At 41.8% G+C, this 24,068-nt stretch overlaps 1 protein-coding gene across 17 annotated transcripts in view; it reads left to right on the plus strand.

The window, feature by feature from the left end:
• PCBP3 (poly(rC) binding protein 3) overlaps positions 1-11,400 on the plus strand; it is a 42,122-nt gene extending 30,722 nt beyond the window's left edge. For 3 of the 17 annotated variants that reach the window (XM_075283809.1, XM_075283808.1, XM_075283811.1), the window contains 7 exons: positions 532-675; positions 3,676-3,717; positions 5,341-5,419; positions 5,758-5,817; positions 9,702-9,754; positions 10,276-10,445; positions 11,160-11,400. In XM_075283809.1, coding sequence (XP_075139910.1) covers positions 532-675; positions 3,676-3,717; positions 5,341-5,419; positions 5,758-5,817; positions 9,702-9,754; positions 10,276-10,445; positions 11,160-11,196 — 585 coding nt within the window. In that variant the 3' untranslated portion in view covers positions 11,197-11,400. The remainder of the gene's footprint in view (positions 1-531; positions 676-3,675; positions 3,718-5,340; positions 5,420-5,757; positions 5,818-9,701; positions 9,755-10,275; positions 10,446-11,159) is intronic. The other 14 variants (XM_075283810.1, XM_075283812.1, XM_075283816.1 and 11 more) reach the window with 9 other exon arrangements.
• Positions 11,401-24,068: the final 12,668 nt, after the last annotated feature.

The following is a 24,068-nucleotide window of genomic DNA, read 5'->3' on the forward strand; positions in this document are numbered from 1 at the left end:
TTTTCAGGCGGAAACCGGTCAGACCCCATTATTGTTTATGGGTTTCTGTGGGTAACCACTTCTTTAAGTGGATTCGGTTTCCGTTTTCTAGCGATACAGTGTAAAGTCTGTTCTCTGCTTACGTAAAATAAACTAATGTATTGTTACTTAGAATGGAATCTAATATTTCCTCTATGTGTCTCCTACATTGCACAGACTTAGAATAATTTGATATTTATGGAGTTTTTATATATTCCTCATGAATTAGTATCTACATATTAATTTTCCAAGTAGTCTTTAACTCTGAATTTGTCCTGCCTTATGGAGCTACATGCTATTAGTTTTGCAAATGCATGAATTACAAATATGAAAGATACACATTTTCCAATAGTATTAATCTCCTGTGCGAGCTCTTCCTTTGACTCATTTATAACTTTATATATCAAGTAGTTACAACCTGTTTAGTAGTATTATGTTTATATGAAGTGGCTGTTGTTTCATCCTGAAGGGGTACTCTAATATTATCTCTCCCTCTCCTATCCCTTTTCCTAGTCCCCTCCAAAAGGTGCCACAATCCCTTACCGTCCAAAACCCGCCTCCGCCCCTGTCATTTTTGCAGGTGGTCAGGTAAGAGCGGACCCGCTGGGTGCCTCCACTGCCAACCTCAGCCTATTGCTGCAGCACCAGCCTCTGCCCGTTAGTTTGCAACGATTTTCTTGCATGTTCTCTCATCCTCCACGTTCACTCATCAAGTCTGGATCATTAGCTCTGAGACTCTGCCGTTCTAGTGTTCATGAGCCACACAATAACCTTTAGTTCAGATACTGTATATAGACGGATAGGGGTAACCAGTTGGAGATATATCAATACTGAGTCTAACATTGAACAGTCAATACTGTAAATCCTTCTGCCAGTTCCAGTTCAAAAACCTCAGATACCGACGGACCCCATTATAGTCAATGGGCTGCAAATATAACCTCTGTTTTAGTGTCCCGCCTCTCCATTTTCCAATTCTTCCAGCAGACCTGAACAATGGAGAAGCGATGCTAGTGTGGAACCAGCGTCACTCTGTTGGCTATTCCTCTGTCAGGCTATGGCACCACAAAGCGAGATGCAGCAAAAAAAAAAAAAAAAAAACACTGAAAATGAGGTTTTTGAAAATGCAGCTTTTCCACTGCAGATTTTTTTCTGCAATGTGTGTATTGGATTAGCCAGAATCCCATCCAATTTGAAGCTACTGTAAAATGCTGCATTTTCACAATGTGGGGCCCCAGCCTCAGGCTGGTATCACACCAGTCTCAGACATGAGGCTTGGTTCGACGTTTTTTGGATTTACCAGCCTGTGTGCTATGCTGGCACTATATAGATAACTATAATACTAGGAATCCCAGACACGCCACTACTGTCCCATACTGTAATCACTATGTATGTAGAGTGGATTGCACATTTAGTATCATAGATAACTATAATGGTAGAAGTGCACCAACTGGTCAAGTGTCCAAGACTCTGTAGTGTGGAACCAGCATTATTCCTACTAGAAATTGTAAATTGCCAACTGGGTGTTACCATTCCCCTTGCCAAGGGCTGTGTCACTACATAGGTTGACAATATCAAGGCCTGTTTGGACAGTTTGGGAGTGTGCAAGAACATACAGTCCCAATTGTTAACACCAAGCTGGCAATTTACTCATATATTGTTAGGTGGAATAACAGAAATGGCACAACTTTAGGGAAATTTAGGGAATACTTTCTTGTTAAGACATGTCAAGAGAGGGGAGAGATCCTCTTTAAATCAATCAGTCTGTCTTGAGTTCTAGGTCCCTCTTGAGTTAGCCAATCACTAAAGTATGAGGACTGTGTCCCATATACTGTATACTCTAATGTCATATAGAAGCACTCCATCATAAGAACTTGTGCTATACATAGAGCCCTATACGTTATCTTCCACCAAAGCAGTCCGGCAGTGTAACTCAAAGCTAATGATTCCTCATCCTATGCATGAATGGGTGGGTAAACTTAGCGTAACGTCTGCATCCAATTTAATTGGGGCGCTAATGGGAGTTATCTTAATAGCTTTGTTATCTTCATGATGTCTAGATTGTAATTGTCCGCAGATGTTTAGAACAGTTCATGTCATGAACAATATGTGGAGTAGAAACTTCCATCAGTGACTACATTTTAGGAATCATACATTAACCATATATGCATGATTTATTTATTACTAGTTTCTATTATTATATCAACATTTTCCTATAGGGAAAAACAGAGAACGACAAATGTATTAGTGGGTATCAATTATTTGTTTATTAGAAATATATCGGAATAAAAGTCGTGTGCCACTCTATATAGTGTTCTGCCACTTTATCACTTAATGGAACCCTGCATTGTGCTATAGTGAACACTAGATGACACTGTAATACAGTATACTGCTTGGAATGGGAGTCATTCTAGAGCTGGGTTTCGCAACCGTTTCAAGCCAAGTACTCCCTCATGAAAAAAATTCCAAATGAGTATCCCCAACGATGTGAAAAATCCTGCTCAAGTGGGGAACAAAAAGTGGCACACATAGTACGTACAGGGGAGCAGGTTCTGATGTGTTTTTTAGTTTCCAAACAACTTTTCACTCATCAGATCATAGATCAGAAGATATCTGCCTGTTCAGCAAAGACTACTCACTGCTGTAGAGGAGACCCATCACAGTCTACTGATGTCTTCCTCTGCTTGACAACTATTGTGCCTCAGTATTTGAAGCTAGTGGGAGACTTGGGTGTCTCTAGTCCCCAAAATCCTCAGAACCTAAGCACCTTCCAAACCTACCACTGCCAAAGCACTGGTTCTCAGCCACGCTGTGCAGTCCCTGAGACTCTATGGCGGAGCCCTTGGGGTACACATACCACAGTTTGAGAGCTACTGTTTTGGGTTCGCACCTGCACTCAGTTTCCGTTCATGGATTCTGTCCCCCATTCTGCTTGAAAAATGGACCGATAAAAGTCCTGCAGGACTTTTTTCTCTGCATTATTCGGCCAGAAACCAGGTAGAAACCGCTTTTTAAGTGGATTGGGTTTCCGTTTCTTGAGTCCCCAAGCGGATCTGAAGAACGGAAACCCGAACTTAGGTGTGAGCCTAGCGTCATAGTGAATATCCAAATGTGCATACATGTGACAGTTGCTTATACGGATCCCTTAACCCATTTATAACTCGAGTTCCATTATTGGAACTCAAATGCAATACAACCTCTGGCAAAAATGGGTTAAAAGACCCATTTAGCTTGTAGGACTTTAGGATTATTGTAAAAATTGAGCAACTTTCTTTTCCTCCCCAGTAAAGTTGATGGAAAGGATTTACTGGAGTTTGACTTTTTGTTACATGACTATAGCATTGAATCATAGAAAGACTGCAGTGAGCAGCACCTTTTAGCACTTGCCATATTGCATGCTGTATACATTGAGTCACATATTGCACATATGACTGACAGCTGCACTGATAACACTTGTCATTCTCTTATTTCATATGTTTCGAATCAGTATGAGCTACATGAATGGGAAGCATGCGTGATTCCATAGAATGAAATTGTGCAAATTTGTTGCATTCTAGTTCCCTGGGTCGCTTAGGACTCACTGGCAGTCTTCGATCTTAGTCTATGACTATACTTCCATATCTTTATACCACTCTGATTTTATTTCCCCTTCTGTTTCAGGCCTATTCTATCCAAGGACAGTACGCAATCCCCCACCCTGATGTGAGTTCTCATCTCTCATTTTCTATCACCCTCCTCTTCCTCACACTTTCTTCCCCAGCATGCTGATGTTACTGATAATTAATATTAGATCATAATATTAATATGTCTGAGATGGGAGCTCTGTATTTGTTATTTGGTGGGTAGCCATGGCATGTACGTCACAATGGAAAGAGGACTTGGCTTCATCAGTCATGCTGTGAAAGTCAGGATAGCTCCTTGTTATCCGTACTTCTATAATATATTTATGCTGGATGAAAAACATAGTGTTGATATTAAAAAACAACAACCTGCATATAGACATATATATATATATGAATTTTTTTCTCATTGGTGTCTTGGTAATCTGTACCTTACAATCATCCTGCTCTCTCTGCTCTCTCCATGCATTGAGTTCCTAGTGGTAGATTTGTGTTTATACATAACAGCCAATCAAAAGTGGTCAAGCTACAGAGGAAGGGAGAGAACAGCAGCCTGAACCAATGATGAGACAGGAGGCGTGTCTTAGATTACCCCAGGCTTCCTGTAGGCACTGGGGCTGCAGTGTAGTTACAGAGCCACAGGTCCTAATGGGGACTGCTAAAAAGCAGTCAATAAGAAAAATCGAAGGGAAATAAATAGCAGGTAATCATTCCATTATAAGCAATGATTTCCACATAGGTATTAGTCTCCTGACTGGATAGTTGCTTTGGTCAAGTCAATGTTATGGTGTGTACACAACCCATAGTACATTCAGAATTTGTCATTACAATACTGAATACAAAAGCCTTCCAGATCTGCATCTATAAAGTTTGTGTTCCGAGTCATTTTTTAAATCTATGGATTAGCAACCAAATATGGCGACTAAGTTCACTTGCAGTGGGGTCCTGGTATCATTGAACATTATCTAATATGATGTTATAGAAGGGTCCGGGTCTGGGTGATTGGTATGTCTAAGAACAATTGCTTTGACAATTTTCTAAGAATATGGCCTGATCTTGACTTGGCAGTCAAATGGCCTATTTGGTTATGGCCTCAGTGCATAGATTGTGGCTACACTGCTTATTTCTAGTCTTTTTCACCAAGTGTTGGCAGTATTAAAGGTGTTCTCCAGGAGTCTGTGTACACTTACTTCCTCTGAGATTTTTAGGTACCATACCCTCAAACTGGTTCCAACCCTAGGTCACGTGATCAGAACCAGCACCCAGCGCCTGAGTCACTTTGTCTCCTTTTTCCTCTCCCGTGCTCACAGGTAGTTACCCATACTATGGGGGATGGCAAAATACATCATAATAGTAAAGCCAGCCCCCATAGTACCTGTGGACATGGGAGAAGAATGAAGGGAGTGACCCATGGGCCCAGTGCTGGAACCCCTGGGTGCAGAGTGTAACAATCCTGGGGGAAGTAAGTACATGCACAATAGAAATATTTTAAGTTGGGTTTCAGGCAGACATTTTAGGGCACACACTTCTTGCCCTTTTGTGCCAAGCTCTTTTCCTCTATATTGTGTGTGTACGTCCCATGGCAGCCTGGTGACTTGTTTTGTTTTATTTTATTTTATTATTTGACTCTGTTTTCTTGTGCCTGTGACTTCTTGTACTCTCTAACAATAACCTTCTTAGTTCTAATGTCCCTCCTACCCCTCAGCAGTTGACCAAGCTCCACCAGTTGGCCATGCAGCAAACCCCCTTTACTCCCCTCGGACAGACCACCCCTGCTTTCCCTGGTACGTACCCAACTTTCCCGTTCTAGAGTCTTCCTTCTTTTCTCTTCTCACGTCTCAGGCATTTCACTTTTTTGTTCATTTATGTTTTTTTATGAACTAATTTCTTTTTTAATACACTACAGTTTATAATGTTCTGATAACTCCATCAGCTTGCACTCCATAACAAATGGTTGGGTTTTAGATAACTTCTGGTGGTTCTTTGGGATATAGTCATTTGTATTAGAAATAATGCTGGATTTATTCCGTTTTCTCATCAATTTATGAGCTTTTTTAGATGATGCAAATCATTAATATTTTCAAGGGCAAAAAAGTTAAATATATCTCTTCTTTCTCCTTAGGAGAAAAGCTGCCCTTACATTCCTCTGAAGAAGCTCAAAACTTGATGGGCCAGTCAGCAGGTAAAACACTCAGGACTAGATATATTTGCTTGGAAATATAGATGTCTCCACTACGTAACTTAGGCTCTATTGGGTGGATGACCTTTAAATCCTTAAAAGAAATCTTCGGTACATCTTAATCAAGCCAGGATAAAACTGGAAGCTTGTGGACCAAATATGAAGGGTTGGAAGGTGGTGGAGACATTTACATTCTGCATATCATTCTGCTAACAATCACAGATTCTGTAATGATCCATCCCACATTGACTTCAGTTTTCAATAAGAAGCGAGATCATTCTACGCTCAAATATTTCTACATTTCAACATCACTTCATTGTCCCTTTCCATACCAATTTTCACTCTGCAATTCAAAACAGTCATGGTCATGTACCCTCAAAATCTGGATCAGATATGTCCTACTGTGGATGTTCCAGTTGTTAAATCTGATTATTTCTTAGTGGTATTGTTCAGTAGAAACACAACTTGGAAATCAGAGGACAAGATGTGATCACTGGGGAATAGGATTTGGCAGTGTATAGAGATTTAGGTCTTACATTATTGTGAGTTACTTACAGTTTCCAGTCAATTGGTTTTCATGCTAGTACATCCACCCCAGTGTTTTGCTTAGATCCAAAATGATGCAAATCACTAGGGAACGTCAGGCAGAAATGGCGAGTAAGTATAAATCATTGGTTGTAGTTAGAAAAACAACAGGGTTTTTTCGTCACAGACACTTATTCAACTATCCCAACAATCAGGAGAACAGGGGCCCGAAAGTCACCCTACACCCACTTTATGAATGAAGGGCCAATGCTCTCCTTTCACTACTTAGGGCTTCCAGGACTGCAATGTCGAGGAGTCCCATAGACGTCAATGGAGCACTGAACACACAAGTGCACCGGTACTTCATTCAGAGGGAATTTCTCTTTCTTGTTTTCCGGATTGCTGTGGCGTTCCAATGGTTGGATTCTCAGCAATCTGAAAGTTAATCCCTATCCTTTGGAGTATATGCATTGGAATAATCCCTTTAGGCTAAGGCCCCATTTAGAGGGCTATAGAAAAAAACGCTGCAGGAAAAACTGCAGCGGGAATGCATTATGGATTTCCCGCAGCGATTTTCATAAAAAGTCTGCAGAGAAAACTTTCCTCTTCCATTATACCTATGCATAAACCTCCGGCGTTTCTAGCTTTACTGTGTAGATTGGGACAAAAACAGCAAAGTAAAGATTACCAGTAAAGATTAAGGTATTTAATACAACTCTGCTATACTGCTGGAGGCCAAGATAAGGCAGGATAATCATACTATATGTTAAACACACAGAGATAAGCTCTGTATATAGCTTCCCTGCCACTTCCTAGTCCTTGAGGGCAAGGCTCTAGTCCATCTCTTTCCTGGAGACAGTATCAGTCTATTGAGACTCTCATGTTCTTTATCTCCTACTTATTGGAGCTGTTGAGCAGCAAACACAGTGCTGCATGCAAACAATACAGGAACATTTCTGTGCCTCCAATATGTACGCTCCCAGTTTCTACATACAAGGGGTATTCCCATCTCAAGAATCATATTCATACTTGTAGCTTAAGCTGACTGAAGTTTTTTTGTCTAATATATTGCATTATCTATCTTGCTCCGTTTGCCAGATACAGGTGAATATTTCTGTATTTATACCTGGTTGCCTAGGTTACAGACCAACTCTCTGGTCAGACCGATGACTCAATTCCTGCTTCTGACCCTAGAGTTTCTCATCTTTCCTTCTCACTTCATATTGCTTTCAGTTGCTGAGCCCTGATAAGGGTTAGGTTAGTTTCTTGAGCAGTGTTTCTGTTATCTCTGTATGTAAATCCAGAGATGACTGTGTAGTTTACACATGAGCATACCATTGGACTGAGGTGAAAACCAGGACGTGGAGGATATCTGAAATCCTCAGATGGGAAAGCTCCTTTAACTTTCACTAAAGAGGTTGTTTGCTTTGGACAATCCCTTAACAGTGTCCTTTAAGCAAGCTACCAGCAAGCATATCTGTGTGGCAACCTGACAGCACGGGTATAGGTCTCCTGAAGTGCCATCACAGGTGACATGAAGCATTACACAGCTTCCATTGAAATCAATAGACTGCTTGTGTAATCCATTGACCTCTGAGTCCTTGAGTGAGACTCATTGAAGCCATGGCCCTCCTCAACGCTGCCTCTATTGACTCTCAATAGGGTATTTCAGAATGGTTTTTTTTTTGGACTGTATTATGCTGTGTTTGTACTACCCATACAGAAATTGTGTAGCATAATCAGCCATACTGCTTTCCCATAACCTAAGAGGTATGGAAACAGCGTGGCATGCTGTGTTATGCTGTCTTTGTAACTCCCATTTACTTTTATGAGAATTACGAAAGAGTGTAAAACAGCTTGCCTAGTTTTCACAATCCCAACCACCTGAGGTGCCTGCAGAGATAGGTATTCTCATCTCAACCATGAAAGGCTGAAATGTGGAAGCCCCTTTAAGATTAATACGAATAACAAATAGTAATACATGTACACGAAAAATAGGAGTTCAAATTTCAATAAGATCATTTTTTTTGTAAATGGATAGTTCTGCCTGCGAGACTGCTAAATTTACTGCTCAGCCCTGTCATTTCTGAAAATGGGTTATAATTCACAAAAGCTTCAGGTTACATGGAAGACTATGGAGAGGGGAGGGTAAGGAGGAGGAGCCCAGCAAGTGAGAAATAAGCACAGTCACATCCTCCAATGGATAAGAGTAAATCATGTCCTCAAGCACCTGCGGACGGTGAGGAATGCCCATCTGTCTTCTGACCCTTCTGACAGTACTCGGGGGGGGAGCATTCCTCACTGCTCAGCGTCATCGCTGGACAGTAAGGAACACCCCCTCTGACAGTACAGAGCTATGGACTCTACTGTCAGGAGCGGCGTTCCACACAAACTGTCAGAAACCCCCTTCTGACACTGAATAGCTACGGTAACGGCACCAATATCTCTTCACCAGGGGCACATAATGGGAAAGTTGATAGTGAATGATACTGAATTCAGGGCACTGTCGACTCTCTAGCGGTATATAAAACCGCAGGTGTTCAAGGACCTGAAAGGTCCTCTTTAAGTAGATTTCTAGCAGTTTTTTAATGGGATTTAGAAGTACCGAACATGAAACTCTGATGAGATAGAAATCAATTTAAAGCAATTTAGCTGGTATTTTCCTCTGATAACGATATTACAAAGTTTCTCATATTCCCCTAAATTATTAATTTATGAAAATAAAATTGAAATGATAGGTACTCTTTAGGTCGTTAAAGGACCATGAAGTAGTAGAAGACGCGTAGTGTTGTAGATTGTGATCAAGGCATATACCATTGCTATATTTTGCAAAATTTTCTAACACCTAACAATATTATATTATATTATATTATATTTAATTGCTTGACCTTATTGACATCTGACCTTCCCTGAAATCATTAGAAATCAATATTATTTACTTTTGTTACAATAATATATTAAAATAATATATTAAATAATAAATTCTTAATGTAAAACATTGCGATTGATTTAGTTTTAATAACATTCACGATGTAGTATTTTATCAAATGGCACTATCGATCATTTAGTGATTTGTTTTAAGATGTCCATCAATAGGACACAAATATCCGGGAAAACATTCCTATAGATATCAGGTAAGTACTTGAGGACATTGAGGAAATTGGATTATTTCTTTTGAATATAAAGTTCAGGTTGATACAGCAAATATGAGCTAAAGTGACAGATGCCAAAATAAGCCCAAAGGCATGTTGAAATTCTGATTTGAAGTAGGAGAAGGAACAGGTGAGCTACAAATGGGAGCAATGGTATTGGGATATTCGGAAACTATGACTTTACCCTAAGACACTCTCTTCACATAATAGGTATGGATGCCAGTCCCCAGGCAAGTACTCATGAACTCACCATACCAAATGATGTGAGTATGACCCTTTTTTTTACATGATTGACATTTAATATCCCCTGCTAGATCAGACCGTACAGACATTTAATATCCCAACAGGACAGATGACGTTAGAGCCCATTCCCATTCGTTTTAGATTTAGAAGATGACTTATTGCATATCCAAAAGCAGGCAGCGAATGACTTCAAGTGGAACGTTCTGAAACTTCTCTTTTCCAGAGAATCATTAACAGGAAATAGGTTTATTGAAGGCCAAATGATGTTGTCATAGCTGAGCATTGCCCATGGCATTGATATGAACTCCATAAATCTTCTTCTATGTCACAACATTTCCAAACCAGTAGCATTACCGGCACAAGAATCAGTCCTATCTGCATCTTTGTTTAGTTCATGATTCATAAACTATATCTGTAATAATAATCCTGTTATATGGTATACCTTTCTATAGTATAGTACATGTATTCTGATGCATTATGGCTGTTGTTGTTCTTGTACTCTTTCATGTCTGGATATGTTTCAGCTTTTCTAATTTTCCAGCTAATAGGCTGCATCATCGGACGCCAAGGGACCAAAATCAATGAAATTCGACAGATGTCTGGAGCACAAATCAAAATAGCCAGCGCCATGGAGGGGTCAGCGGAGCGTCAGATCACTATCACTGGAAGCCCAGCTAACATCAGCCTTGCTCAGTACCTCATCAATGCCAGGTAAGCAGTGCAGCAGACCTTGTCTATTGTACAATGGGAAGACTTTTATAAAACTAGGCGAATAGATAATTGTAATGCTTGTGCTATAAACTAAAGATGCAAAGAAATAAGTGAAACGAATGGGTTTTAAAGCAAACTGCTGGCAAGCCGTCCCTTGTCCAATATCCCCTTGGGTTTAGGAAAGAAACCCTTGGGCGGACAGCGGCAGTAGTGGGAGCGGCCCCTTATATACACACAAGTGCTGGTACAAGCCAAATTAGCAGTGGTGGTGTCTCTTCGATGGTGCAGTGTTATTATGTAATATATGAGTGGTGCTTACCTGATGCAGGGGCGCTGGTGGTTGATGGACCCAGCAAAGTCTCCTGAAGACCTGCCATTGGTGAAAGGGTCCAGCTCATAGATTTCTGCTACATCAGTGTCTAGGGAAACCAGCTGTCTAGCACCATGTTTAGCACCTTCACATTCTCAGCCGTAGCCACTAATAATCATAGGGCATTTTGACATTTGATGCGAATGACTATCCAATGGAAGAGGGTTCCAACATACCTTGTGCATTTGCAAAGAAAAAGTCCCAAAATATGTTGTAGGTTGAATATATTTCTGACTGTACTTGTAAGACCTTTCTATCCACAGAGAGGTTTTGCTGCGTGTTAATAAATCGTGATGGAAAAACTGTAAACTTTTATTACACCTTTTCCTATCATTTTTTTTCAGGCTGACGTCTGAGGTTACCGGGATGGGCACGCTGTAATTTCCTCCCATGACTTCCTACTCTGACCCTTCTGCCCACCACCAACCATTCTCTTACATTCTGCATCATCCTGACTACACTACAGACCTGTATGATATGTGCAGGACTTGCCAAAGCTGCTTATCGAATGCTTATGGATCCTTGTGTGTAATTTCATGTAGCTCCATCGTGAGCCATTCCAATTGCATAACAATCTGCCTACGAGAAACAAGACGTCATTATATTACACACTGTTATTCTCATCTATATAATGTATTGCAATACATGCATGCTAGGGATGGTGTTACAATGACTTACACGTCAGTGCATACAGGTCATCACATACATATTCTAGCTGGGCTCAGTCTACAGAGTACTTTAACATAATGTTTGATGTTCATACAGCAGCACATGCATGCACCATATTTTTTGATACAGGACTATGCATTCAATTTTCCTAGAGGAAATAGTGAATATTAGGAAATTGGCAAGTCAATACATCTGTGAAGGAATACGCTGCTGCTGTTTAATTTATTCATCGTGTTGTTCTGAATGGAATGATAATCTGAATAGGACCCTACATGGCTTAGTGTTTAGTGATTAGGATTAGCATGTTCTCATCACATTTACATTTACTTTATGCTATAGTGAAGATAGAGCGTTTGTTATATCCACAGCAACCGATCCCCTATTAGGTTTCAATGGGCTATGTATGACATTGGTTGCTGTGGGTTATTGCAGATCATTTGCACTAAATTCTTACATAATTCCCCTTAGCTTCGGTGATTGTGATCAATTAAAGTATCCAAAGACAAATGAGAAAGATCAAAGACGCTGCACACAGAATGTGCTCCTATTGTCTCTTGTAATGTTCTTGGATAACAACTTTAACCTCGCCTAGACAATCCCTTTGTAATCCAATAACACATCCACGTAACTATGAGTTGGTCTTCTTTCCCAAGTCTTATTTTCCTGGGGTCGAACAGTGCTGAGATCTTTAGGGGTCCCTCTTGCCTGCTTCCTTCAGAACATGGAGTAGTGTCTTGAACTGCCCTCTCCAATGTATAAGGGTATATCCACATGGAACCAATGCTCTTGTATTAGTCCGATACGCAATTGTTTTCTATGCAGACTTCATAGCGCTTCAGGCTTGCAATATACTGTATTTTACCCTAGTCATTGGAAAGGGTAGAAGCCCAAGTGAAAACCTGGAGCATATATTGGCATGTTGCAGAATTGAAACTCACACCACAGGTCAATATATTCTGCAGTTTTGTTTGCAGCCTGGGCTTAGGGTTAGTTTAAATCTCACCCACTTTACTGCTCGTATGTAAGACACTGCAGAAATTTCATATGAACATACCCTAAGCCTGCCAGTTTTCCCATTCTGATGTTCTTATTAAATCCTGCACACTTGCTTGGTCCCAGTTCGGGTAGCCAGGAGACTCATGGAAGAGCATGTGGCCACAAAGCCTATATAAAGATGATCAAGTGGATTAAGACAAGAAACAGGTAGGGCGGATTGATGCGAGTTCCACATCATAAGAGCCTAGCTATATAAAACACACTACAACTCCATGCAATGTACAATAACCACATCCCCATTGATATCCTCCATTTTTGAACATTTATTGCTCTGGGAATCAGATTACCTCTTGCAGCACCTCTTTGCAAAATACCATGCAGTATTTTCTTAAGACTTTTATTAAGGAACTCCATACTACCTATGTATATAGATTGTCATTATCAACGCATACAATGGATCATCTATTAGCTCCATACAAAGATTGTTCACCTTATATTCAGAGACAGTAGACAAAATGTTCCTTTGGCTCCAGACACATCTGAATCTAATATTTCTTGTTTCATTATTGGGGATCCCTTAGCTTCCGGTGTATTCTCTGTAGAATGAAATTTAGTTTATTTAAGTATGATAATGTTGTCTTCTTAATGCTTTGAGATTATTGATGTGTATGCAATTATTTATTGAAAAGTCTAAGAATATATATTATTCTGTGCTCACCTGGGGCTCAGTTTACTTATTTATAAAGCTCATAATATACCGGTCACTACTTTTATATACAGGTACAGAAATCCAAATGAATGAGTTTGTAATCCAGGGCATATAAGGTATATATATATATATATATATATATATATATATATATATATATATATATATATATGGTTTATATAAGGGCAAGTTGGAGGTTGTATTGCGTCTGCAGCTACATTGATCTGTAGTTGTTCTCATTTGGTAATAAAACTTACCTTTGTAGGCATAAAACCACTTAAAGGGATTGTCCAAGATCAGACATGGATGGACTGTGCTTAGGATATGTCATCAATATCAGTTTAGTGGGGTCAGGTATCCAACAACTCCACAGATCAGCTGATATCCGCAAAGTGAACAGAGCTGAGAGCAGATGGTTCCATACACTGTGTAGTAGAGGTGCCATACTGTTACAGCACAGCTGCTCCATGTGCTCAAAAAATCTTAGCACTCACAACTTTTTATTACAGAGTTTTGTTCCCTTGTTCGCCTTAAAACCACTTCCCACAGTGTAGTTATAGCTGCTGTGCCGCAGCCGTGTAATTGGCTATTATCATCCATAAAATAGACTCTCCCACATTAGTAGAGACACAAAATTTGTGTTCAATAGAGATGGGCGAACCTCATGAGATGTGAGATTCAGCCATATGTTTTGGTTTGGCCCCAACCACAATTACTATTCTGGAGTCAACTACCCAGATATTAATTGGGAGGTAGAAACCTGCAGATCCAATAAAAGCCAATTACCTATCACAACTACTGCAGGACCCAACAAGAGGCAAGGCACTGGACATGGGTATTGCGGTCTACGTGGTATAGCTGGATTTTTCAAAGGTTTTTGATACTGTACCACGTAAAAGGGTGGTGTGCAAACTAAGAATGTTGGGACTCGGGGAAAACATGCTAATGGTAAATATTCAGACTGGGTCCCAGTCACCAGTGGGGTTGCGGAAAAAACAAATGAGCTGCCCTTTCTTCAGGCGGATTCCGCGGCTGAAACAGCCGCAGTGTCCGCTTCGCGACAGCACCCTCTGGACTAGGCCCATTCATTTGGGCCTCATCCGGAGTGGAAAGCCGCGACGGGATGCCATGCACTGCAGCCGAGACGGAATATGCTTACGCGTATTTGCGTGTGAACTTAGCCAAAGACTAATGAAAGAGAAGGGATTTTGGTGGACAGCAAGTGTATTTTCGGTGACCAGTGCCAGGCAGCTGCTGCCAAGGCAAATAAAATTGTGAAATATATCAAAAAAGGTATAGATTCTCATGACAAGAACATAGTTATATCTGTACATAAATCACAGGTATGGCCACCCAGACTACTGTGCGCAATTTTGGGCCCCAGTATACAAAAAAAAAAATTATCGAGAGAGTGCAGAGAAGGGCAACAAAAATTATTAGGAGTGGACTGGAGTACAACAATAGATTAATAAATTTAGGGTTATTCAGTTTAAAACCAAAAATACTGGGAGATCTAATAAAAATGTACAAATACATGAAGGGACAATACAAAGGACTTTCTAATCATCTTTTTACTCCAAAGCCAGTCACAGTGACAAGGGGACATCCTTTATGTCTGGTGGAGAGAAAATTTCACCAGCAACATAGAAGGAGATTCTTTACAGTAAGAACAACGAGGCTCTGGAAGTCTCTGCCCCAGGAAGTGGTGGTAGTGGATTAATTGAGCAAGTTCAAAGAGGGCCTGGATACTTTCTCGAACAGAAAAATATTACGTGTTATGGGTTTTAGATTTTGGTAAGGACAACTCGATCCAGGGTTTTATACCGATTGCCAAAGTGGATATGTTTTTTTTTTTTCCTTCTTCTCGGTCATCACTGTAGGGTTATAGGCTAGACTTGATGAACCTATGTCTTTATCTAACCTCATGTACTATATAACAATGTAACGCATGAGGCTCCTTGGCTTAAGGGTCAGACGCAAGGGTGACTGCTCTGACTCCTATAGCTGTTTGTTCTGTCTTTGGCCAAAGACAGAACAAATTGAGTGACGTGGCTTAAGGAAGTCCAGTGAAGCTGTACCATTAAAGCGGCCCTGAGCTACACAACACAAGGCAGTGGGCCCACAGTGGCCTATGAGCCTTGTGTTTGACACCTGTGGTATAGGGAAACAATAAAATTCAATACAATACAATACAATACAGTAACAATAGAAAAGGGTTTACATAGAACATTAGATATTGTGAAGAGGATTAGGGATATGTACTCTAAGGCTGGGTCCACACGGGGCTTTTTGGTCCAGAACTGAGGCGGAGGCCGCCTCAGTTTCCGGACCAAAAAACAGGTAGCTGCGACTTGATACCGGGTGCAGTGCACCGGCATCCAGTCGTGCACTCCGCTCCAGATTAGGCCCAATGAATGGGCCTAGTCGGGAGTGTCTTCAGGTGGATTTGCGAGGCATGACGCTTTTTTTTCCGGGAGCAAGAACAAACTGCTCCCATTGATTAAAGAACTGATCGACTCCAATTGATTTCAATAGGAGCTATCTTTTTGGTCAAGATTTTGAGGCGAATTCGGCCTCAAAAATCCTGACCAAAAAATTACATGTGAACTCAGCCTAAAGGAATATAAGGCAGGAATGTGAGATGGTAAAAATGGCAGTCCTATTCTTTAAATAGTGACTATACCAGTTGTAGTTAAGCAACTATTCAATCCCCTTACAAGATTCTTTATAGGTGCTGGCTTGCCACAAGGAATCTGATGGTTAACAGCTGAAGCATTACTTTTCTTGGAAAATCAGTTCTTACATTCATACAATTCACGTTTCCGACTATTTTTTTATGCAGTCCACAAATAGTACTATCCAAGACCAAAAAAAGGATGACAAATCCTTATGCCTCATGTACACAACTAAGTCTACAGACCGAGTGGGGGTTGATTTTGTAACAGAAGGCACTCAGATCACATTTAGATGATATATGATTAGAGATGAGCGAACAGTGTTCTATCGAACACATGTTCGATCGGATATCAGGCTGTTCGAGATGTTCGATTCCATACAGACACCATATGGCAAACTCCAAAAAAATTCGCTTCCCCTCCCACCTTCCCTGGCGCTTTTTTTGCACCAATAACAGCGCAGGGGAGGTGGGACAGGAACTACGACAACGGGGGCATTGAAAAAAAATCGGAAAAAGTAATTGGCTGCCGAAATCAGGTGACCTCCATTTTAGACAAATAGTGGATTTCAAATCCAGGTCATATGAGAATGTGAACTTTGTGACTATGAGACAGGGATAGCTGTACAGGCAGGAATAGCTAGGGATAACCTTTATTTAGGTAGGAATGTTATTAAAATTAACTTTTTGGGGCTCTATCGGGTGTGTAATTGTGTTTTTGTGAGATAAACTTTTTCCCATAGGAATGCATTGGCCAGCGCTGATTGGCCACAGTTCATAATTCGGCCAATCAGCGCTGGCTCTGCTGGAGGAGGCAGAGTCTAAGATCGCTCCACACCAGTCTCCATTCTGGTCCGACCTTAGACTCCGCCTCCTCCAGCAGAGCCAGTGCACAAGGGTTCAAGCGCACCTTCGGCTCTGATGTAGGAGAGCCGAGTGTGCACAAGGGTTCAAGCGCACCCTCGGCTCTGATGTAGCAGAGCTGAGTGTGCACAAGGGTTCAAGCGCACCCTCGGCTCTGATGTAGCAGAGCCGAGTGTGCACAAGGGTTCTGCTGATTCTGTATACTGATTCTGTATACTGGCCAATCAACGCTGGCCAACGCCAGCGGTGATGCAGAGCTGAGTGTGTGCCGAGCTCGCACAGCAGAGCTGACCGGCACATGGTGTAGTTGAGCAGAACTGGCTCAACACTGCTGAGTCTCTGCATACCCATAGAAATGCATTGGCCAGCGTTGATTGGCCAGCCTTCGGCCAATCAGCGCTGGCTCTGCCGGAGGAGGCGGAGTCTAAGGTCGGACCTGAATGGAGACTGGTGTGGAGCGATCTTAGACTCCGCCTCCTCCAGCAGAGCCAGCGCTGATTGGCCGAATCCTGGAGACTGGCCAATCAACGCTGGCCAATGCATTCTATTGGCGTGATGAAGCAGAGCTGAATGTGTGTGCTTAGCTCAACTATGCTGGTGGAGTAGTTGAGCTAAGCACACGCATTCAGCACTGCTTCATCACGCTAATAGAATGCATTGGCCAATCAGCGCTGGCCAATCCATTCTATTACCGTGATGAAGCAGAGCTGAGTGTGCAGAAGGGTTCAAGCGCACACTCGGCTCTGATGTAGCAGAGCAGAGTGTGCACAAGGGTTCAACGCTAGCCAATGCATTCCTATGGGAAAAAGTTAGCTTGCGAAAATTGCAAGCTGACAGGGATTTCCATGTAATAAAGTGACTTTTATGCCCCCAGACATACTTCCCCCGCTGTCCCAGTGTAATTCCAGGGTGTTGGCATCATTTCCTGGGGTGTCATAGTGGACTTGGTGACCCTCCTGAGACGGATTTCGGTTTCCCCCTTAATGAGTATATGTTCCCCATAGACTATAATGGGGTTCAAAACCCGTTCGAACAGTGAGCGGCTATTCGAATCGGACTTCGAACTTCGAACATTTGGGTGTTCGCTCACTTCTACAAATGATCACTCATTTCTAAGTCGGTTCCACCTCTTTTCAATATCATGGAGCAGGATAGATCCTGGTCTATAATTATGGGATTGGAATGAGGCATCAGAGCCTGCTCAGATGGCATACTTGGTCTGACACTTAGATGAGGAGAGTGTGTGTCAGATCCTCAGTGATCCTAATAACAGAAGATAAGGATGCACTGTAATATTGTTTTGGTGTTCGAGTAGTCTTCTACCCCATCTTCAGTCATTCATAGAAAACTTGGTACTATAGAGCAGAGACTTTCTGCATGTCTCCTGACTCCAGGATCTTCCCCAGGAGATTCAAGGGTCCTACCTGTCCTATACACTATGCAGTAACATATGTAATACAGTTTTACAGTAGTAATTACACTACAACAAAATAAGGATTAACCTGTAAAAGAAAAAATACACAACGTACAAGATATAAAAATATACTGTGTATGGGAAGTAGCTTGGTGGTAGCAGCAGTGCAGATCCAAACAGTCAGAGACAGTGACACAGTTGTCTGGAAAACACAAGTTTATTTAAAAATCAGCAAAATAAATAAACCTTATGTCAGGTATAAAAATAAGCAAAATAAAATACAGCCTTAATTCAGGCAAAAGAGAATAAGAAAACCTGCTCTTCCGAGCTCTAATTAATACAGTATAGTCCTAGCTATATGTGTGGCTTAATACGAGCCACACGAACAAAAAAAACATTGCAAGTCACAGTTTGATCTAACCAGAATCTCCAGTTCTCCAGGACAGACCCAAGCGCCTCCTCTCACTCCCAGGATCTGCCCTGAACTGAAAATTCTGCAGCCTCTTATGGGCCGATGATGAGCCTAGCTGACACATCTGGGCTGAGGCAGCACAGGAACACAACATTACCAGACATAGGTGAGGATCCTGGGGAGATATAGTTTGACTCCAGGACTCTGCATGTCACCTTCTCAAAACTGTTATAATATATCATCACTGCAGATAATGGCTGCCAATTTGAAGACACAATAACATGTAAACCACACTTAGGGTGTATGCTCCTCAGAAGTAAAGTTCATCCACAGTCTGCTACTGGTTGGCGGTCTCACTAGTCTCCATGGTAAGACATGGGCTGGCATGTATCCTGTATCAGGTACTAAGGAGACCCAGCCAAAAGAGAATTTCATGTGACTGTTGGAGAAGTAGTTGGAGCGAGAAAAGAAGATGTACTGTGTGACCAAAGAGATTGGTCCAACAAAGACCTGACTAGAGTTTCCAGAGATAGGCCGTGAGGTCCAAGTGGTTTCCAGCAATCAGGTATGAGTGCAGCACCACCAACAATAGAGTAAGTTTGTTGATGGAAGTAGGAGAGAAGAGGGCCATTGTGGGAACTGGAGAGCTCATCTGATGAGGAGTGCCAAACTGTTTCCGGCCACCAATGGAGAATTAAGTTATCATCTCTACTGTTATGTTACATGTGAGGGATTGTGAGGGATTGTCCACCACAGGCCATGTGGTGGACATGAGGATCCTGTTGTTGAACTATTTTCCTATTGTTCCAGTTTATTCAATTTTTCAACCATGGTTGTTATTCTTGTGTCTTATCCTACACACATTACATCCTTACAAGACCACCAGAAGATCATTAGTTGCACTTTAGTTGAGATAAATGTAGCTATAGCATGCCTACACACCATTTTTTCTTTTTTAATTTCTTTGATTACATATGTTCTTAGTGAGAACTGTTCAAATATTTGTCAAACTGCCGTGGTAAATAATGATATTGATGATTGTATATGGAAGTCTTCCTTCAGCTGTGGGACTGTTTATAATAAACAACACGGCTGCAATGAATTTCAGTTTCCTAGGAATTACTTGGTAGGACCAATTATCAGAATTCAAGCTGCATGGAACACATAATGTATGCTGACCTTTACGTGTCCGATATATACTGCCTCTCATAAATATCATTCAGCCCATTACATAGATTGTCACCATATGCAGAAATCATGTTAGAAGAAAGAAGCAATTGCTTGTAGGCCCACAAATTAATGGAAATCATCCAAAGCAACATTGTGAAGACTCCGACTCTTCTTCAGGGATGAAACATGTTATTCTACCAAAGAAAGCATCTTTCTTGACATTGCTGCATTGGATGATTCTGCCATTGTGGAATTCCAAACAGTGCCAATAAAAAGTTGAAATTGTCTTCCGCAATCCGTTTCTACAAGGCAATTCAGAACAGAGCAGAGCCATCTGGAAGGACGTCTGTTGTGAACTTTATCGGTCCCTATTTCATGGGTATAGATTCACCGTGGAGTTGCTCACATGGTGAACATGTTTATTGCTTCTTATAGTGACATAGTAGATAAGGTTGGATGAAAACACAAGTCCGTCAAGTCCAAGTTGATCACTGTTAGTATTGGGTTCCGCAGGTTGTTCTCCTGGCGCACAGCGCCACCTGCGGGTCAGTCTAAGTCCAGCTTTCACCCTACTGAGCATGCTCAGACTTTTGGAGCCGCTCACAAGCTAAGTGTCATTTCTTACTCTACTGAGCATGAGCGGTGAGGTCATGACCACCGCCCCTATTGGGCGGGGTCTTCCCTTTAAATAGTGTGAGTCGACGCTTGAATTTTGATTGACTAAAGTCCACGGAAGTTGTTAATGACAGTAGTTTCAGGGATAGGCTCCAGAATTGCAGGCAGGTTGTCAGACTAGGCCTCTGTGTGGGGTTCCTCTGCTTCACTCTGGGTGTTGTTAGTTAGGACATGTAAACCCTGAACTGTCAGCTCTACATCAGGGATAGGAGCAGTAGAGACTGTTCCAGCCAGTGGAGCTGCAGCAGATTTAGTCTCTGAGATAGCCTGTGTAGACTGTCCAACTTACTTGGTAACTCCTAGCTGTTTCAGGAGCACGCAAACTTCTGTGGTGACTCCTAGCTGTTGCAGGAATACTCCTAGCTGTTGCAGGAGCATGTGTGTTTGCTGATCTGGGGTGAGTTAACCCTTGGCAGCATTGTTTGTTTCAGCAGTACTGGTGCACCTGGCCAGTGAGCTTAACTGGCAGGGTTTAGTTGCACCCTGTTCACATTGAGTACCGCACCGCACCACTACCTGTGTTTGTTGCACTCTGTTCACATTGAGTACCACGCCACACCTCGGCCAGTGTTTGCTGCACGCTGTTCACATTGAGTTCAGACATACGGCCGCCCACTGGGCCTGTGGACCTCGCTGCAGTGTTCTGCAGACTAAAGTTTCTGTCGTTTAAAAGATATTATTTATAGTGGACCTCGCTTGAGTGTTCTACAGACTAGAGGTTCTGTCATTTAAAAAATATTATATATATATATATATATATATATATATATATATTTATAAATATACACACACAGAACCGTAACAATTACCTACCAAGTTAATCCAGGGGAAGGCATAAAAATCCCATGCGGTGGATGCCAATTGCCCTGAAATTCCTTCAGGCTGTCTGGGTATAGTTGATCTTAACCTCCTTCAATCGATAATCCCAGCCAGGTAGAGTACTGGCATGGCTGGGATGCTCTAGGTTGTACAAAATTACCAGATTTGACTATCTCTGTCCTGGCTACACTAACCCTGCCTGATTTTGCATTGCAGTGGTTGAAATCCCGAGCAATAATTGACATCCTGCATGTTCAAAACCCACAATGCCAGACACTTAGTGCTATGGGGGGGGGGGGGGGGGTTCTGAAGATCTGTCTATATCTCATTCACTATATTGTGTGGGGAAGGTAGCTCAGCAGAAGCAGTGGTGCGGACCCAACCAGTCAGAGATAGGAACACAAATACACAAATCTTGCAGCAAACCGGTTTATTTAAAAAAAGAAAAAAGCAAAATAAATAAAACTTAACTTTAGGCACAAAATGAGCAAGATAAAATTCTTAACTTCAGGCAAAACAATAAGAAACAAAATCCTGCTCGTCTGAGCAACTAACTAATCAGTAATAATAATAAGGACACACCCAGATGCCTCCTCTCACTCCCTGGATCTGCCCTGAAGTGCAGGTTCTTCAGTTTTTTATGGGCCAATAATGAGCTTATGGCCCATACTTGGGCTGAAGCCTACTCCAGACCCGCCCTGGACCACACATAAGTCAGGAACTTGGGGCTGATATAGTGTAATTCCAGCACTCTGCCTGTCACCTTCTCACAGTTGCTATTGTACCTTGAGGAGGGTTAGCTGCTGGTAATTCCACAATAGTCGACCTGCTGCAAACTCACCTTGTGCACCCCTTGCCTAAATTACCTAGCCCCTAAAACCCCAGCCAAATGGAGGACGTAGCATCTTATGCTAATGTATCCCCATGACGTGGATGCTTTAATAAAGTGGCACCTACAATATGGTGCCCAGAGTATCAGTATGTCCAATGCATTAATGTTGGCCCTGCATACATACTATTAAACAAGTGCATAATATAATAAAGCATTTACCCCTAAACACAGCCCATTCCCCACCTTAAAGAAGCATTGCAACATATTACTTGAGTAGAAACAGTCTGCATCTGATCCCAGTCCACTGCAGCGGCTTCTGGTGCCTGGAGGGCCTCTGGAATAGCTGATCTGTGATGGGTCGGGTGTCAGGCCCCCACAGATCAGATCCGGTGGATAAGTTATTAGTATGAAACATGCATTAGGGGCTGGAAACCTCTGTAATAAACATGGACAGGGGCAACGTGACACTAGACAGAATTGCTAGAATCAAATGTTGTAATGACAGCCTTTGACCTCCAGTGGGCTCTGTGTGCTCACTCATATCCCTGACAGTATAAAGCCTGCTTCTGAATGCTGGATCTGATGTGTGTGTTTCCATTGTATCTGCCCAGTAACTACTTAAAATTAAATCATTTCCATGCTTCTATTTCTGACAGGCTTGATCCCCCCTCGTCCCACTCATAGCTGAATAATAGAGTCTTCAGCCATACTGTGTTTCCAACTTAGTAATAACTTCTGTAACTGACTAACTTAATAGATGAATGCCTTATACTGACACACCCGACTCTGCATTACCACTACATGGAATCTTGCCACCCTTTGCCCACTGAATTGGGACACCCTGTAAAACCACAGCGAGTGAATCATAACCTCTTCCTGGCCATAGCTATAACACTGTGCCCATTACATTGCGTTTCTGACCACTTTGGATACAGTAAATTCACTGCTGTCCCACCCTAATCATACCTCTCGCTTTATGGGAACGCCTCAAAATAAGGGTTACCGTTCACAGCTACTGCGGAGGCTGTTTATGCCAAGTTTTACAGCATTTTGTGAATACTAGGCAGCTCTTTGAGTTATGACTCTGGATCTTACAGTCTTCAGTACCTACAGATCAACCTTAAAGGATAAATAGGGATGTGTGCATCAATAATAAGGCCCCGTAGCATGAGTGCCCCCCCACCTCGCATCAAGGGCTCAAATCTGCTACTTGTAAAGTTAATGGGAGTCATTTTATTAAGACTGATGATTCATATGTCAGTCTTCATTCCTTCCCCGACAGCTACAAGATGAGCTAGAATTACTAATAGGCCTTATAGACTCTGGATTTTTAATCATTCTTGCACAGATAGGTGCCCCTGAGCTCAAATCTACGTCAGCCAGGACAGGGGCAAGCATGGCATCTGGGACCCTGTTCAAGAACAATTGTGGCCAATTTGTTTTCCTGTATTTCAGCATATAGTATCTCCTTATATCGCTCTAAGAATCCACCAGTAATTATCCATAAAGTTCATTAACTCAGGCATTAATCTGCAATAGACAGTAAAAGCTGCTGTGAAAGTGATGGGGCCCCTGACCTACTGGGCTCCTGTGCGGAAACACTGGTTGCATCAATGCTAGGTCTGCCCATGAGTCAGGAACTGATGAAAGTGTGTGGTATGCCTTTCACAAGAGTTATAGTAAATTGGGGGAACTGGGGCCATCTAGATTCCTGCTGTGCTCTGCCCAAAGTTGAGCAGAGTAAAGGTGCTGAGATACACCATCATGCGCCAGAAATGCACCAAGTTGAGGTGCATTTTTGGAAATTCAGTCGAACTAAAATTGTCAAATACACCTTAAATTGGCTTAAAACATAGCAGAAAAAGGAACCCATTGAAGGAATTGAACCTATTGAATAGAATTCCATACCAAATTCAGCACCATTTTCCTCCATGTGAATGCACCCTTAGGGCTCCTATGAACCTATCTATCCAGTTTCTAGCTCTCTAAGACAAATACAGCCTGTATTTCAGGACAATT

Source organism: Leptodactylus fuscus, chromosome 8 (assembly GCF_031893055.1).
Source record: "Leptodactylus fuscus isolate aLepFus1 chromosome 8, aLepFus1.hap2, whole genome shotgun sequence".
NCBI lineage: Eukaryota > Metazoa > Chordata > Amphibia > Anura > Leptodactylidae > Leptodactylus > Leptodactylus fuscus.